This window comes from Mobula birostris, chromosome 6, assembly GCF_030028105.1.
Source record: "Mobula birostris isolate sMobBir1 chromosome 6, sMobBir1.hap1, whole genome shotgun sequence".
In the NCBI taxonomy this organism is placed as follows: Eukaryota; Metazoa; Chordata; class Chondrichthyes; order Myliobatiformes; family Myliobatidae; genus Mobula; species Mobula birostris.
In genome coordinates this window covers 196781835-196799496 of record NC_092375.1, presented here as the reverse complement: position 1 = coordinate 196799496, position 17662 = coordinate 196781835, and the positions used below count along the sequence as shown (strand labels likewise).

Genomic DNA, 17662 nt, shown 5'->3' with positions numbered 1-17662 from the left:
AACTCCTGCTAGATTTTGCCACTCGCCTGTACATACAGAGCAAGTTACCCTGTAGTAATTCAGCTCCACCAACAACTTGTTTCATACTGACCTGCCCTGTCTTTATTGGCGGGTACAGGTATTGCTATAACATCACACGTCTCATGACTCTAGGAAATCTTGACCTATACATCTACGGACTAAGCATTCTTATCAGCATCAGCTATTACCACAATCCAATGTTTAGCCACAAGACCCTTCGCTAAAGCTGCCTTTTATGTGCAAATATGGATTTTAGCAGACTGCAATGGTGCATCGCTTGCCACTGTCGAGAACACGAGAAAAGCGTAACCCCCGTGTGATTTCTAGCACACGAAAAAAGTAATCCATCATTATCACCTGGCCCGGGAATGACACTGCAGCCTAACAGTTGAGTCAGAGATAGAATTGATCAGGTCCTCGCGAAAGACTGCAGTACAACTAGCATCAGGCCTCCTTGAACAGCAACGTAGATAACCGCACAGCAAAACCATTCCGTGTATATTCAGCAGCTCACTGTAAAATAATCCTTCCGGGTTTACAAATCTATTCCGAAACTCATCGTAGAGGATGTGAGTTTCGTCTAACACAGTTCTCCTATGATTTTCACATACTTTTATACGCGGGCTCACAGACGGCTGAAATTTAATCTTAATCACTTCAAATTTTAAGCATTTCCTCCTACCCCGCCCCCATACTAAATTACAATAATGTCAAACACCTATTGTAGCGGAATGGTTACAGAGCACCGCCTGCCGTAAATACGATCTTATGTTGTGTTCCTACCAAAAAAAATTAAGACGAGGAACTAATTTGAAGGACCGCCCCCCGGATTACATAAATTCCAGCGTTGCGGGCGCTGTTGTGCTAGTCAGACTAAGTTTCAAAAGAAAATCTATTTTCAGTTTCCCTGTGTGAAGTGCCGTCAGCAGATACACGGGCCGAAAATGATTAAAGTTGGTATGTGTTCGTTCCTGTAATAGGGTTAGTATTGATGGTTGGTTGGTTGCCCGGCTGTGTTAAATCTGAAGTAGAATATTAAAGTGGTTCAGGGGCTGATTTGACCGAACTCGGAATTTTAATTAGAGACTAGTCATCAACGACATCCCTTCTAGTTTGCAGCTCTGCGTTGATAAATCGCGTACGCGAGCTGTCGTTTATATTTAACCTCTTGTCTCCTTTCTTTATCTTGGTCCAGACATCTCGTCAGTGTGAGGCATTCTCCCCACTTCAACTATGGACGGCTCACCTGCAGATTTCGCAAGTGCTTGCAACAACCCGACGGCCACTGAAGGCAGGAACGGCCATTGCTCCTCAGTATCCAGTCAGTCGAAGGAACAGTTCAAGATGGAGAAAGGCAGCGAAATAAGAATAACTGAAAGTGCGCAATTAGGCGATTCGGTGGAGAACAGGGGTGAGTGTGCGGTCCCGCTGCCGATGTAGAGTCTGGGGTGGGAGGCCAGAGGCACTGGAGCAGAAATCAGAGACATGACTTGCTGTATACTTACCAGAGACTGAAACTTATGTCTGCCTCCACAATACGAGAGATCAATTTGCGTTAAAACAGAACACTTGTTTGTAGTTCTGAGACTAGTCATCAATTTTGGCTATTAAATGTAGAGTATTTTAATTCTTATCTTTTTATTCTAAATCCAATTGTCTGACGCTCTGGCAGTTTGAAAATTACAGAAAACAGGTAGAAATTATTAAATACAGCGTCAGTAAAAATTCAGTTTAGGAAATCCTAAAACCACTCTTTTAAGAATCTACGTATACACAGTGTGTATATACAAACAATAAAATCAGGCTGCCACCCAGTTCTCCCTTCACCGAGATGTATTCTTGCCAGCTCCAGTGAGAAAGCGTGCGAGAAGATTTATTTTTTGCCTCACCTCTCTCCCAGGTTTACTAGAAAGCAGTCAAAAGCTGAAACCGCATGAAGCTCAGAGTTACCGCAGGAAGGCTTTGTGGGTGTCCTGGAGTTCCATCGTCGTCACACTGTCCCTGGCCGTAGCTGCGTTCAGTAAGTACAGATTTACTGAAAGCTCCCAGCCTCTCAACCTGTGTTCCTCTAGCCTAGCGTCATTCTCATGATGAAAACGAGAAATGGTAAACTGCAAAGCGATAAGAATTGTATGATTTGATATGTTTAATTTTGTGTAGCGCTGCTGCAACGAGAGTTTAGGCATTCTTTATTCGTGCAGTGCGTTGGTCCCAAGGACACGCCGCTGGAAGATGGTTAGCCAGGTGATTTGCTAGTAATGGACAATGGTTAAATTCAGATGGCAAAACTCAAAACTTTAATAGTCAAAGCAACTTGTATAAAGCAGCCAGATTTCAGCATATCGAGATGTACATGTTGGTGAAGCAGGCCGCCGATAAAAGCGATCTCTTTATACTACCAATCGTGCCCTTAGAATTAATTAATATTTATATAGTGCAGCCATGGGATAATCTGAATAAATTTAGATTTTGTATTTTAATTAACCAGCGCTGTAACTCGGTGTCTGGTTGTCCTTGGTGTTGTGAGATTTTTGTGGCATAGATCTACAGTAGATTACTTAATTCACTCTGTAGGTTATCCCGGTTAAACAGCTAATTGTGTAAAAGTAGTATATATCTTATGCCTTCACCCGACACGACACGAGAAGGAAATAGCGTGAAGTTTTCTGAGACAGAATTGAAAATAAAGATTAAAATGCCATAAAAGGATTCACAAAACAGTTATCAACAGGATGGAAACGACTGAGGAGAGGTGTTCTTGATGTGATTGGGTTTCAGTTTGAGCATCCGGTTTTTATTTGTACAGATTCACTAGGGATTTGCTTTGTATCAGTACAAACCTTGTGTTTATTCTTTCTTATGATGGAATTCTGAAAAAGCTTTCTGGTTGACTGCTTTTGCATGCTTTCAGTTTTCGTATGGTGTCACGGAAATAACACTTAAAATATTACAATATTGAATTGTTGGAAATATCTCCTTTGTTGCAATATTAAACACGAGTTCCCAAACAATGATCTGGTAGGCTACATGGCCGCAGTATATTATCCCTGTTGTGTAGAAGAGTGGCAGAATTTGGAGAAGGATTGATCGGAGTGGGCACGTTGAATTAGTATAGAATTGTTATGAATCAGAATCGGGTTTATTATCCCAGGCATGTGACGTGAAATTTGTTAACTTAGCGGCAGCAGTTCAATACAATATATAATATAGAAGAAAAATAATAAATGAATTACAGTATAGGTATATTGAATAGATAAAAATCGTGCAAACACAGAATAAACAAACACTTTTCGTCCCTCTTCCTTCCGGGAGAAGGCTCAGGAGCTTGAAGACTCGTACGGCCAGATTTCGGAACAGCTTCTTTCCAACTGTGATAAGATTGCTGAACGGATCCTGACCCGGATCTGGGCTGTACCCTCCAAATATCCGGACCTGTCTCTCGGTTTTTTTTTGCACTACCTTACTTTCCCTTTTCTATTTTCTATTTATAGAACATGGAACATAGAATAGTACAGCACAGTACAGGCCCTTCGGCCCACCGTGTTGTGCCGACCCTCAAACCCTGCCTCCCATATAAGCCCCCAACTTAAATTCCTCCATATACCTGTCTAGTAGTCTCTTAAACTTCACTAGTGTATCTGCCTCCACCACTGACTCAGGCAGTGCATTCCACGCACCAACCACTCTCTGAGTAAAAAACCTTCCTCTAATATCCCCCTTGAACTTCCCACCCCTTACCTTAAAGCCATGTCCTCTTGTATTGAGCAGTGGTGCCCTGGGGAAAGGGCGCAGGCTATCCACTCTATCTATTCCTCTTATTATCTTGTACACCTCTATCATGTCTCCTCTCATCCTCCTTCTCTCCAAAGAGTAAAGCCCTAGCTCCCTTAACCTCTGATCATAATGCATACTCTCTAAACCAGGCAGCATCCTGGTAAATCTCCTCTGTACCCTTTCCAATGTTTCCACATCCTTCCTATAGTGAGGTGACCAGAACTGGACACAGTACTCCAAGTGTGGCCTAACCAGAGTTTTATAGAGCTGCATCATTACCTCGCGACTCTTAAACTATCCCTGGACTTATGAAAGCTTACACCCCATAAGCTTTCTTAACAACTCTATCTATCTGTGAGGCAACTTTCAGGGATCTGTGGACATGTGCCCCCACATCTCTCTGCTCCTCCACACCACCAAGTATCCTGCCATTTACTTTGTACTCTGCCTTGGAGTTTGTCCTTCCAAAGTGTACCACCTCACACTTCTCCAGGTTGAACTCCATTTGCCACTTCTCAGCCCACTTCTGCATCCTATCAATGTGTCTCTGCAATCTTTGACAATCCTCTATGCTATCTACAACACCACCAATCTTTGTGTTGTCTGCAAACCTGCCAACCCACCCTTCTACCCCAACATCCAGCTGGTTAATAAAAATCATGAAAAGTACAAGTCCCAGAACAGATCCTTGTGGGACACCACTAGTCATAATCCTCCAATCTGAATGTATTCCCTCCACCACGACCCTTTGCTTTATGCAGGCAAGCCAATTCTGAATCCACCTAGCCAAACTTCCCTGGATCCCATGCCTTCTGACTTTCTGAATAAGCCTACTGTGTGGAACCTTGTCAAATGCCTTAGTAAAATCCATATAGATCACATGCACGCACTACCCTCATCTATATGCCTGGTCACCTCCTCAAAGAACTCTATCGGGCTTGTTAGGCACAATCTGCCCTTCACAAAGCCATGCTGACTGTCCCTGATCAGACCATGATTCTCTAAATGCCCAGAGATCCTATCTCTAAGAATCTTTTCCAACAGTTTTCCCACCACAAACCTAAGGCTCACTGGTCTATAATTACCTGGACTATCCCTACTACCTTTTTTGAACAAGGGGACAACATTCGCCTCCCTTCAATCCTCTGGTACCATTCCCGTGGACAACGAGGACATAAAGATCCTAGCCAGAGGCTTTGCAATCTCTTTTCTCGTCTCGTGGAGCATCCTGGGGAATATTCCATCAGGACCCGGGGACTTACCCATCCTAATGTATTTTAACAACTCCAGCACCTCCTCTCCCTTAATATCAACATGCTCCAGAACATCAACCTCACTCATATTGTCCTCACCATCATCAAGTTCCCTCTCATTGGTGAATACCGAAGAGAAGTATTCATTGAGGACCTCGCTCACTTCCACAGCCTCCAGGCACATCTTCCCACCTTTATCTCTAATCGGTCCTACCTTCACTCCTGTCATCCTTTTCACATAATTGAAGAATGCCTTGAGGTTTTCCTTTACCCTACCTGCCAAGGCCTTCTCATGCCCCCTTCTTGCTCTTCTCAGCCCCTTAAGCTCCTTTCTTGCTTCCCTATATTCCTCAATAGACCCATCTGATCCTTGCTTCCTAAACCTCATGTATGCTGCTTTCTTCCACCTGACTAGATTTTCCACCTGACTTGTCACTTCTGGTTCCTTTACCCTACCATTCTTTATCTTCCTCACTGGGACAAATTTATCCCTAACATCCTGCAAGAGGTCTCTAAACATTGACCACATGTCCATAGTACATTTCCTTGCAAAAGCATCATCCCAATTCACACCCACAAGTTCTAGCCTTATAGCCTCATAATTTGCCCTTCCCCAATTAAAAATTTTCCTATCCTCTTTGATTCTATCCTTTTCCATGATAATGCTAAAGGCCAGGGAGTGGTTGTCACTGTCCCCCAGATGGTCACCCACTGAGAGATCTGTGACCTGACCTGGTTCATTACCTAGTACTTGATCTCATATGGCATTCCCCCTAGTCGGCCTGTCCACATACTGTGACAGGAATCCATCCTGGACACACTTAACAAACTCTGCCCTATCTAAACCCTTGGAACTAATCAGGTGCCAATCAATATTAGGGAAGTTAAAGTCACCCATTATAACAACCCTGTTATTTTTGCACCTTTCCAAAATCTGCCTCCCAATCTGCTCCTCTGTATCTCTGCTGCTACCAGGGGGCCTATAGAATACCTCCAGTAGAGTATCTACTCCCTTCCTGTTCCTGACTTCCACTCATATTGACTCAAAAGAGGATCCTGCTACATTACCCACCCTTTATGATTTATAATTTAAATTTATAATATTTACTATCGATTTTTACTCCAAGGAGCAGGAAGCGCAGAATCAAATATCGCTGTGATGATTGTACGTTGTAGTATCAATTGTTTGGCGACAATAAAGCATAAAGTAAAGTATAAAGTGTAATATTTTTTTAAAAAATGAGGTAGTGTCTAAAGATTCAATGTCCATTTAGGAATCGGATGGCAGAAGGGAAGAAGCTATTCCTGAATCACTGAGTGTGTGCCTTCAGGCTTCTGTATCTCCTACCTGATGGTAACAGTGAGAAAAGGGCATGCCCTGGGTGCTGAAGGTCCTTAATAATGGATGCTGCTTTTCTGAGACACCGCTCCCTGAAGATGTCCTGGGTACTTTGTAGGCTAGTGCCCAAGATGGAGCTGACTAGATTTACAAACTTCTGCAGCTTCTTTTGGTCCTGTGCAGTAGCCCCTCCATACCAGACAGTGATGTATCCTGTCAGAATGCTCTCCACGGTACATCTATAGAAGTTTTTGAGTGTATTTGTTGACATACCAAATCTCTTCAAACTCCTAATAAAGTGTAGGCGGTGTTTTGCCGCCTTTATAACTGCATAGATATGTTGGGACCAGGTTAGATCCTCAGCGATTTTGACACGCAGGAATCTGAAATTGCTCACTCTCTCTACTTCTGAACCCTCTGAGGATTGGTATGTGTTCCTTTGTCTTATTGATGCTTGACTGCTGTTGCAGACTCAGTGACTCCAATAACTTATCTACTCTATACTGTATGTTTTTGATTCCATGGTTGAAACTTTAATTGTAAGGGTATTAACTGTGAAAGACACTTAAAGATATAATTGTGCTTGAAGTTTCATCCATCTTTTCCCATTGTATTGTATCTTCTTTATCTTTCCTCAGTTATTTCCAGCTTGTCACAGGTACTTTTTATTTGTTCTGCCAATGTTATTCTCCAGTCTATTTAGCAGTTTATATTCTTCAGTTTTGATCACTAGTCTAACTTTTTAGAGGTAGAATTTCAATCTTTTCCATGTGTGTTTGCTGTATTTAAAGAGTTTAAATGTTGCATTGGATCCAGTGACAATCCCCGGGGGAAATAACTGGAGATTGTTGAAGAATTCCTGGTGGAAGATGATCCCTTGGAAATAATATACCTGTATAGTAGAATGGTTTATGCATAAAACATATTCGGATTTGAGAACTCAGAACATTTTGAAAGGATTTTATCAGTTTAGTAACAATGTCCTATTTAGTAAAACATAGCCAAATTGATGTATCCGAGTAGTTCTTTATCCAAAGGTTTCAATCAAGATTTTGTGAAATATTGTGCAAAATTTTAACTCACCTACAATGTATTACAGTGACAGTTTGTGTTATGTCTGTGACTTTATGTACAATATTTTATATAAAGCACAGATTTGCTTCAGAAGTCTGAACAAAATCGGGTATAAGTATATTTTACATAAGAAATTTTAAGTCAGATGACTAAAGATTGTCAAACAGCTTAAAGAAGTGAGGCAGTGAGTTTTAGAAGGATAATTGCAGAATTTGGAACTTGATAAGGTGGACTTGGCTGTGAGAGCAGTCGGGCAAGAAACATCTAGAATGTGTGGCTATTAGGGATGCAAGAGTTCTCATTGATACCTCTGGACTGGAAAGTGAAAATGTTTTGGAAAATAGTGTTCACTAAATACTAAAAACATTTTGAATAAGTCAGAACATTACTGTTACTCTGCTGATGAATGTTGGGAACTTTTTTCGCATACATTTGCCAAAGATATTTGATAAACTACCTGAGAAATAATTACTTTGTCTTTACTTGTAAAACAACACTAACAAAGGTACTGAATGTAGCATGTGAAACATTTTCTTAATGTCTAAAAATGACTAATATTCAACCTTTCACTTTTTGTCAAATTTAATGGTCTTACCAGCTAGTTACTTTTAGGTAGCAAGCAAAGCATTTGTTTCTGAAAGGTGTTGAAATTTAAAAACCTGGCTGTCTAAATATGATTTTATTCAATGCAAACTTTTTTATTAATATTTGGGTAACAATGAATAAAGATGCAAAGAAGAAAGCTTATTGAAATACACCACTGGCTTGGTGATATCTGCCTATGTGATGGTCAACAACAAGGTGCTTCCATTTCACCATGCAGTAAAAGACACAAACGCTGAATATTTATCTGTGACAGAAGACTTGGTTTTAATGACACAACACTGTAAAGAGAATCAAAGATACAGAAGGGTCTGTGGAGGAAGCTCAACAGGATTGGTGAAGAGGCTGATGGTTCTATCACTGAAAAGCAGAGCTGGAGTAATGGTGATTAAATAAGAAGAGTGTTGGAGTTAGAAAAAGAAATAAGGCAGTTGAGAGAGTAAATGCAGGTTAACTCAAGGATGGGAATGTTGGAATTTGTGGAAAGTCTAATGAGGGAATTAGCAAAGTCAGGTTAGAAATGACAAAATCATCAATGAGATGATCTGCATCAAAGCACTCTGACTGCTTCATCAGGTACAGCTGGACACCTCATTTATGCAAATATCTAATAGACCAATCATGTAGCAGTAACTCAATGCATAAAATCATGAGGCATGGTCAAGAGGTCCAGTTGTTGTTCAGACCAAACACTAGAATGGGGAAGAAATGTGATCCAAATAGCTTTGACCCTGCAATGATTGTTGGTGATAGATAGGATGTTTTGAGTATCTCAGAAACTGCTGATTTCCTGGGATTTTCACAAAAAATAGTCTGTACCGTTTATAGAGAATGGTGTAAAAACCAGACAGGGACAATTCTGTGCATGTAAATACCTTGGTAGTGACAGAGGTAAGAGGAGAGTGACCAGACAGTTACAAGCTAGCAGGAAGGTGATGATAACTCAAATAACCATACATAACAACAGTGATGTGAAGAAGAGCATATCTAAATGCAGGTCACATTGTACCTTGAAGTGGATAGTGTATACCAGCAGAAGACCACAAACATACACTCAGTGGCCACTTTATCAGGTATAGGAAAATAAAGTGGCCACTGAGTATTCTTCTCAATGCAGCAAAGCATAGAAAATGTACCAGAAGTTCAGCTGAGCAGGACCCATCCTATGCATGTGGTTGGTGATGTCTGCAATAAGGTTTATGGTCTCTAATGAGGCTGTACCATGGTTGTACTATTACAGCAATGAAAGTTATCAACATGATTGAATGACAGAGCCGACATGATGGGCCAAATGGCCTAATTCCGTTTCTATGTCTTATGATCAGCCCAATACAATGCACTATCAATGAGATTGTGGTCTCAAAGGACAATGAGTGATGATTGTCATCATCACAAGCCTGGTTATAAGGTATGGAGATCCTGAGATAGCCAGTCATCAAGATACCCCTCTCTGCCTCATCAGTGTAGTCCAAAGGCAAGTTTATGAAGCAATAATGTTTGGTACCAGTTTGGCTGCAGGAGCTGCTGGAAGAATGTTCAATGACATCCAGCTGCTTTAGGGGCTCCACTCTGGATTTGCTGTCTGGGTTTACTCCCATAGCTTTCGTCTCTCCCGAGACTGCCCATAAAGCAGTGGGACTATTTACCCATATCTGGGATTAAGATTAGCTGAGATTATGATTATATTTCTGTCACATGTACATTGAAACATCAAAACATAGAGTGAATCGTGTTGTTTGCATCAATGACCACCACAGTCAGAGGATGTGCTAGGGTCAGCACGCAAGTGTCACCATGCCTCTGGCACACATAGCATGACCTTAACCTTCTAACCATATCCCACACAGTTTTGGAATGTGGGAAGAGACCAGAGCACCTCGAGAAAGCCCCTTCTTTCCTGAAGGTGTCTCAGACTGAAACATTGACTGTTTACTCGTATCCATAAATGCTGCCTGACCTGCTGAGTTCCTCCAACATTTTGTGTTGGTTGCACCTCGAGGAAACTTATGCAGACGTAGGAAGAATGTACAAATTCCTTACAGACCGGTGCCATTGAAGCCTGATCAGTGATGGCTGGTGCTGTAAAGCATTGTGCTAAACTCTACACTACAAAGTCCATGTTATAGCAGATAACATTAAACCCATTTCTGTGGCGTTCTTCTCGTGTCAACTTTAGGACTAGAAGAAAGATCACTTATTATATATTGCTTTCTGTAGCGGAGTGTTTTTAAAAAAAGAGCAACAGGGTTAGCATTCCAGATCAAAGACCTTCCTCCAAACCCAATGAAAGGTTGTCAATTTGAAACGTTAACTTCATTTCTCTTTGCACAGATGTTGCCTGACCTACAGAGATTTTTCAACACTTTCATTTCCTATGTCACAATATCATCTGCAAGTTTTTACTTTCTGAATAATTGTTGCGAGCAAATTGCCCTGAATGTGCTCTATTAATTGTCCATCTATGATCTACCATCCACCTACAATTGTCCATCTACAATCCACATCTACATATGCAGGGTTTTACTTTTTGAATCATTGCTGTGAGCAGATTGACCTGGATCTAGTCCATCAATTGTCCATCTTCAATTATAACCCATCAACAATTATCCATCTACAATCTACAAACCATCAACAATTGTCCATCTTCAATCTACAGTCCATGTACAATTGTCTATGTACAGTCCATCTACAATTGTTTTAGAATTGTCCACCTACCATTTAACTTTTCAGGTTTTTACTTTTTGAATCATTGAGAGTAAATTCATAGAACATAGAATAGTACAGCACAGTACAGGCCCTTTGGCCCACAATGTTGTGCCGACCCTCAAACCCTGCCTCCCATATAAACCCCCACCTTAAATTCCTCCATATACCTGTCTAGTAGTCTCTTAAACTTCACTAGTGTATCTGCCTCCACCACTGACTCAGGCAGTGCATTCCACGCACCAACCACTCTCTGAGTAAAAAAAACCTTCCTCTAATATTCCCCTTGAACTTCCCACCCCTTACCTTAAAGCCATGTCCTCTTGTATTGAGCAGTGGTGCCCTAGGGAAGAGGCGCTGGCTGTCCACTCTATCTATTCCTCTTATTATCTTGTACACCTCTATCATGTCTCCTTTCATCCTCCTCTCCAAAGAGTAAAGCCCTAGCTCCCTTAATCTCTGATCATAATGCATACTTTCTAAACCAGGCAGCATCCTGGTAAATCTCCTCTGTACCCTTTCCAATGCTTCCACATCCTTCCTATAGTGAGGTGACCAGAACTGGACACAGTACTCCAAGTATGGCCTAACCAGAGTTTTATAGAGCTGCATCATTACATCGCGACTCTTAAACTCTATCCCTCGACTTATGAAAACTAACTCCATAAGCTTTCTTAACTACCCTATCCACCTGTGAGACAACTTTCAGGGATCTGTGGACATGCACCCCGAGATCCCTCTGCTCCTCCACACTACCAAGTATCCTGCCATTTACTTAGTACTCTGCCTTGGAGTTTGTCCTTCCAAAGTGTACCACCTCACACTTCTCCGGGTTGAACTCCATCTGCCACTTCTCAGCCCACTTCTGCATCGTATCAATGTCTCTCTGCAATCTTTGACAATTCTCTACACTATCTACAACACCACCAACCTTTGTGACGTCTGCAAACTTGCCAACCCACCCTTTTACCCCCACATCCAGGTCGTTAATAAAAATCACGAAAAGTAGAGGTCCCAGAACAGATCCTTGTGGGACACCACTAGTCACAATCCTCCAATCTGAATGTACTCCCTCCACCACCACCCTCTGCCTTCTGCAGGCAAGCCAATTCTGAATCCACCTGGCCAAAGTTCCCTGGATCCCATGCCTTCTAACTTTCTGAATAAGCCTACTGTGTGGAACCTTGTCAAATGCCTTACTAAAATCCATATAGATCACATCCACTGCACTACCCTCATCTATATGCCTGGTCACCACCTCAAAGAACTCTATCAGGCTTGTTAGACATGATCTGCCCTTCACAAAGCCATGCTGACTGTCCCTGATCAGACCACCTGGATCTATTCCATCAATTGTCTATTTTTGATATCAATTTTATCTTAAAAATATACAGTATTTGTAAAATTTGCAATGTAGTATAGTAGATTCATGTCATTATCAGCATAAGATGGGCCAATCCATATTTTATCAGCACAACATTAATTTGCCTTTTACATTGTTACTAAAATGTCCAATGTTTCTTACCTCAGTGCACAATTGTGGAAAGGCCTGAAAATGTGGCTGTTCTTTTGTAGTGGTGTATCATATTTCAGCTTATTGTTCAGTACAAAGTCTCAGATCTTGCCGGTTTGCTACATTTGGAATTCATAACTCCTTTCACTGGATGACCAGGACATTATTTTGCAACATATTTGGGCATGCTTCAGCAAGCTGATAATCTTACAGTTCATTGTTCATGGTTTAAGTGTACCTCAAGGTCGCTAGTTCGAACCTCAGCTGTGGCAGCGTGTTTGTGCCCTCGAGCAAGGCACTTAATCACACATTGCTCTAGTCTGTGCAAGGAGTGGCGCCCCACACAGACTTCCAATCTGCACCTTGTAAAGCATAAAAATGCCCGCCACAGGCCTGTCATGGTCTGAGTCGACATTCCCTCCCTGGGAACAGCCCTTGGAGAATTATACCATATTACATAAAACCTTAGGATAAACCTTGAGGCTGTTTACCACAACTATTTTTTCCCCAAATGCACCAACCAGATGAAAATAGCCACATATGGTGGCACTGAGCTGGTCCTCCTGACCAACAAGCACACAGTGTCTTTGTATTTGTATGAAAGTTCTGTTGCTGAGACAATGTTAGCAAATTACCAGATGGCAGTCTATTGGGGGGGACCATCAGCAGGATTTACCACCTCCAATCTGTGAGGACATTTGTTTCATTAACTTGAAATCTCATTGAGATTTCTAAGAGGGACAGACCACATAGCACCAACATTCCCTCTGTTTTTCATAGCTGCGTTGACCAAGCATTGTTTTGAGCAGGAAGTTTGTACATGGCCTGAAAACTGTATGGCTCTTTAAATGATTTTTTTTTTTTTTTTGAAAGATTTCTTCCCAAAAAATTCAGAATATAGAATTTTTCATATCAAACAAACACACACCACAACTCATAATACAAGTAAACAATGTTAGAGAGTTAAAATATTTGACAGGAACAGTAACAAAAGTAAAATGTTTTGACAAGATGGCATCGGTGTTCAGTGGGGTAGTGGTTTATCAACAATGGGCTACTGACTTACATTCAGTATTGCTACAATTTATAATGGTGTTACTTGAAACACAATGTAAATACAATGAAGCTCTAAAATATTTCAAAGTAAAGGTTGCGGTATGTTTATTTAGAAAATTTATGGATTATATTCATTAACACATTAATTACAGGCTATTACAGAATTATATTAACATAGATTTCAAAACTATATTAGCATAATTCCAGATGCATGGCAGCAAAGGCTTTGTGTGTGGGAGCGTTTCAGTTACTGCGTGGCTGTGCACCCACCCAGTTCAGAGGGAACAGCTCATGGCATAGTCAAACTGGCATGACAGTTGCACCATAAATAATTAAATAGTAGTAAAACCATAAATAATTGAATAGTAATATGTAAATTATGCCAGTAAATTATGAAATAAATCCAGGACCAGCCTATTGGCTCAGGGTGCCTGACCCTCCAAGGGAGGAGTTGTAAAGTTTGATGGCCACAGGCAGGAATGACTTCCTATGACGCTCTGTGCTGCATCTCGGTGGAATGAGTCTCTGGCTGAATGCACTCCTGTGCCCAACCAGTACATTATGTAGTGGATGGGAGACATTGTCCAAGATGGCAAGCAACTTGGACAGCATCCTCTGGTAGAAGAGGGGAGCGGGAGTGATGAGGGACTCAATAGTCAGAGGAACAGACAGGAAATGCATCAGTCTTCACTGAGCAGTCATCAGCAGTATACCGGACACTCAAAGGTGGCGGGAAAGAGAAGTGTGTGCAGTCACAATTACGACAGAGAAAGTACTCAGGAAGCTGAATAGTCTAAAGGTAGATAAATCTCTCAGACCAGATGGAATGCACCCTCGTGTTCTGAAGGAAGTAGCTGTGGAGATTGCGGAGGCATTAGCGATGATCTTTCAAAAGTTGATAGATTCTGGCATGGTTCTGGAAGATTGCAAATGTCACTCCGCTATTTAAGAAGGGGGCAAGGAAGCAAAAAGGAAATTATAGACCTGTTAGCTTGACATCGGTGGTTGGGAAGTTGTTGGAGTCGATTGTCAAGGATGAGGTTACAGAGTACCTGGAGGCATATGACAAGATAGGCAGAACACAGCATGGATTCCTTAAAGGAAAATCCTGCCGGACAAACCTATTACAATTTTTTGAGGAAATTACCAGTAGGCTAGACAAGAGAGATGCAGTGGACGTTGTATATTTGGGTTTTCAGAAGGCCTTTGACAAGGTGCCACACATGAGGCTACTTAACAAGATAAGAGCCCATGGAATTACGGGAAAGTTACATACGTGGATAGAGGGTTGGCTGATTGGCAGGAAACAGAGAGTGGGAATAAAGGGATCCTATTCTGGTTGGCTGCCGGTTACCAGTGGTGTTCCACAGGGATCAGTGTTGGGGCCGCTTCTTTTTACATTGTACATCAACGATTTGGATTATGGAATAGATGGCTTTGTGGCTAAGTTTGCTGATGATACGAAGATGGGTGGAGGGGCTGGTAGTGCTGAGGAAACGGAGAATCTGCAGAGAGACTTGGATAGATTGGAAGAATGGGCAGAGAAGTGGCAAATGAAGTACAATGTTGGAAAGTGTATGGTTATGCACTTTGGCAGAAAAAATAAACAGGCAGACTACTATTTAAATGGGGAAAGAATTCAAAGTTCTGAGATGCAACGGGACTAGGGAGTCCTCGTACCGGATACCCTTAAAGTTAACCTCCAGGTTGAGTCAGTAGCGAAGAAGGCGAATGCAATGTTGGCATTCATTTCTAGAGGAATAGAGTATAGGAGCAAGGATGTGATGTTGAGGCTCTATAAGGCGCTGGTGAGACCTTACTTGGAGTACTGTGGGCAGTTTTGGTCTCCTTATTTAAGAAAAGATGTGCTGACGTTGGAGAGGGTACAGAGAAGATTCACTAGAATGATTCTGGGAATGAGAGGGTTAACATATGAGGAACGTTTGTCCGCTCTTGGATTGTATTCCTTGGAGTTTAGAAGAATGAGGGGAGACCTCATAGAAACATTTCGAATGTTAAAAGGCATGGACAGAGTGGATGTGGCAAAGTTGTTTCCCATGATGGGGGAGTCTAGTACGAGAGGGCATGACTTAAGGATTCATTCAGAACAGAAGTGTGAAGAAATTTTTTTAGTCAGAGGGTGGTGAATCTATGGAATTTGTTGCCACGGGCAGCAGTGGAGGCCAAGTCATTGGGTGTATTTAAGGCAGAGATTGATAGGTATCTGAGTAGCCAGGGCATCAAAGGTTATGGTGAGAATGCGGGGGAGTGGGACTAAATAGGAGAAAATGGATCAGCTCATGATAAAATGGCGGAGCAGACCCGATGGGCCGAATGGCCTACTTCTACTCCTTTGTCTTATGGTCTTATGGAAATTCTGCGGACATGAAAGGGATACCCATTTGGATATAGTATGTTGCCTCCTAGGTATCAGGGTCAGGGATGTCTCAAATCGTGCCGACAGCATTTTGGAAGGGGAGGGAGAGCAGTCTGATGTCTTGGTACATATTGGTACCAATGACAAAGGAAAGAAAAACAAAGAGATCCTGAAGAGAGAATTTCGAGAGCTAGGCAGAGAGCTGAGGAGCAGAAATTCCAGGATAGTAATTTCTGCTACCTGTGCCACATGCCAGTGAGGGTAGAAACAAGGTGATTTGGTAGATAAACACATGGCTGAGAAGCTGATGCGGAGGACAGGGTTGCAGGTTCTTGGATCATTGGCATCTCTCCTGGGGAGATATGACCTGCACAAAAGTGACAGGTTGCACCTGAATCCAAGGGGACCAATATTCTCATTGGCAGGTTTGTTAGAGCTGTTGGGGAGGGTTTAAACTAATTTGGCAGGGGGGGTGGGAACCAGAGAGAAGGGACTCAGGGAAGGACAGATGGTAAAAAAGTAAAGATAGTGTGCAGTCAGATTGTCAGGAAGGGCAGGCAGGTGATGGGACTTAGTTACAGCCAATAGGCTGAGTGTCAAATCATTGGGGACACAGAGTCAGAAAGGACAGCAAATACGGCACTCAAGGTGCTGTATCTAAACGCACGTAGTATAAGAAATAAGATGGATAATCTTATTGCACTATTACAGATTGCCAGGTATGATGTTGTGGCCATCACTGAATCGTGGCTGAAGGATGGTTGTAGTTGGGAGTTGAATGTCCAAGGTTACATGTGATATCGGAGGGATAGGAAGGAAGGCAGAGGGGGTAGTGTGGCTTTACTGGTAAAGAATGACATCAAATCAGTAGAAAGATGTGACATGGGATTGGAAGATGTTGAATCCTTGTGGATTATGTTAAGAAACTGCAAGGGTAAAAGAACCCTGAAGGCGGTTATATACAGGCCTCCCAATAGTGGCTGGGAGGTGGACCACAGCTTACAAAAGGAAAGAGAGAAGGCGAGTCAAAAGGGCAATGTTATGGTAGTCCTGGCAAACTTTAACATGTAGGTCATAGAAACATGAAACCTACAGCATAATACAGGCCCTTCGGCCCACAATGCTGTGCTGAACATGTACTTATTTAAAAATTACCTAAGGTTACCCATAGCCCTCTATTTCTCTAAGCTCCACGTACCTGTCCAGGAGTCTCTGAAAAGACCATATCACTTCTGCCTCCACCACTGCCGCCGGCAGCCCATTCCACGCACTCGTCACTCTCTGCGCTTTTTTAAAAAAAAATACCTACCCCTGACATCTCTTCTGTACCTACTTCCAAGCACCTTAAAACTGTGCCTTCTCGTGTTAGCCATTTCAGCCCTGGGAAAAAGCCTCTGGCTATCCACACGATCAATGCCTCTCATCTTACACACCTCTATCAGGTCACCTCTCATCCTCCATCACTTCAAGGAGAAAAGGCCAAGTTCACTCAACCTGTTTTCATAAGGCATACTCCCCAATCCAGGCAACATCCTTGTAAATCTCCTCTGCACCCTTCCTATGGCTTCCACATCCTTCCTATGGCTTCCACATCCTTCCTATGGCTTCCACATCCTTCCTATGGCTTCCACATCCTTCCTATGGCTTCCACATCCTTCCTATGGCTTCCACATCCTTCCTATGGCTTCCACATCCTTCCTATGGCTTCCACATCCTTCCTATGGCTTCCACATCCTTCCTATGGCTTCCACATCCTTCCTATGGCTTCCACATCCTTCCTATGGCTTCCACATCCTTCCTATGGCTTCCACATCCTTCCTATGGCTTCCACATCCTTCCCATGGCTTCCACATCCTTCCCATGGCTTCCACATCCTTCCCATGGCTTCCACATCCTTCCCATGGCTTCCACATCCTTCCCATGGCTTCCACATCCTTCCCATGGCTTCC

The 17662-nt window shown here is 42.3% G+C and overlaps 1 protein-coding gene across 1 annotated transcript in view; it reads left to right on the top strand.

The window, feature by feature from the left end:
• Positions 1–831: 831 nt before the first annotated feature.
• The window catches only part of tmem163a (transmembrane protein 163a), a 231348-nt gene continuing 214517 nt past the window's right edge, over positions 832–17662 (top strand). The window contains exons 1-3 of the mRNA XM_072259697.1: positions 832–978; positions 1217–1432; positions 1922–2041. Coding sequence (XP_072115798.1) covers positions 1255–1432; positions 1922–2041 — 298 coding nt within the window. The 5' untranslated portion in view covers positions 832–978; positions 1217–1254. The remainder of the gene's footprint in view (positions 979–1216; positions 1433–1921; positions 2042–17662) is intronic.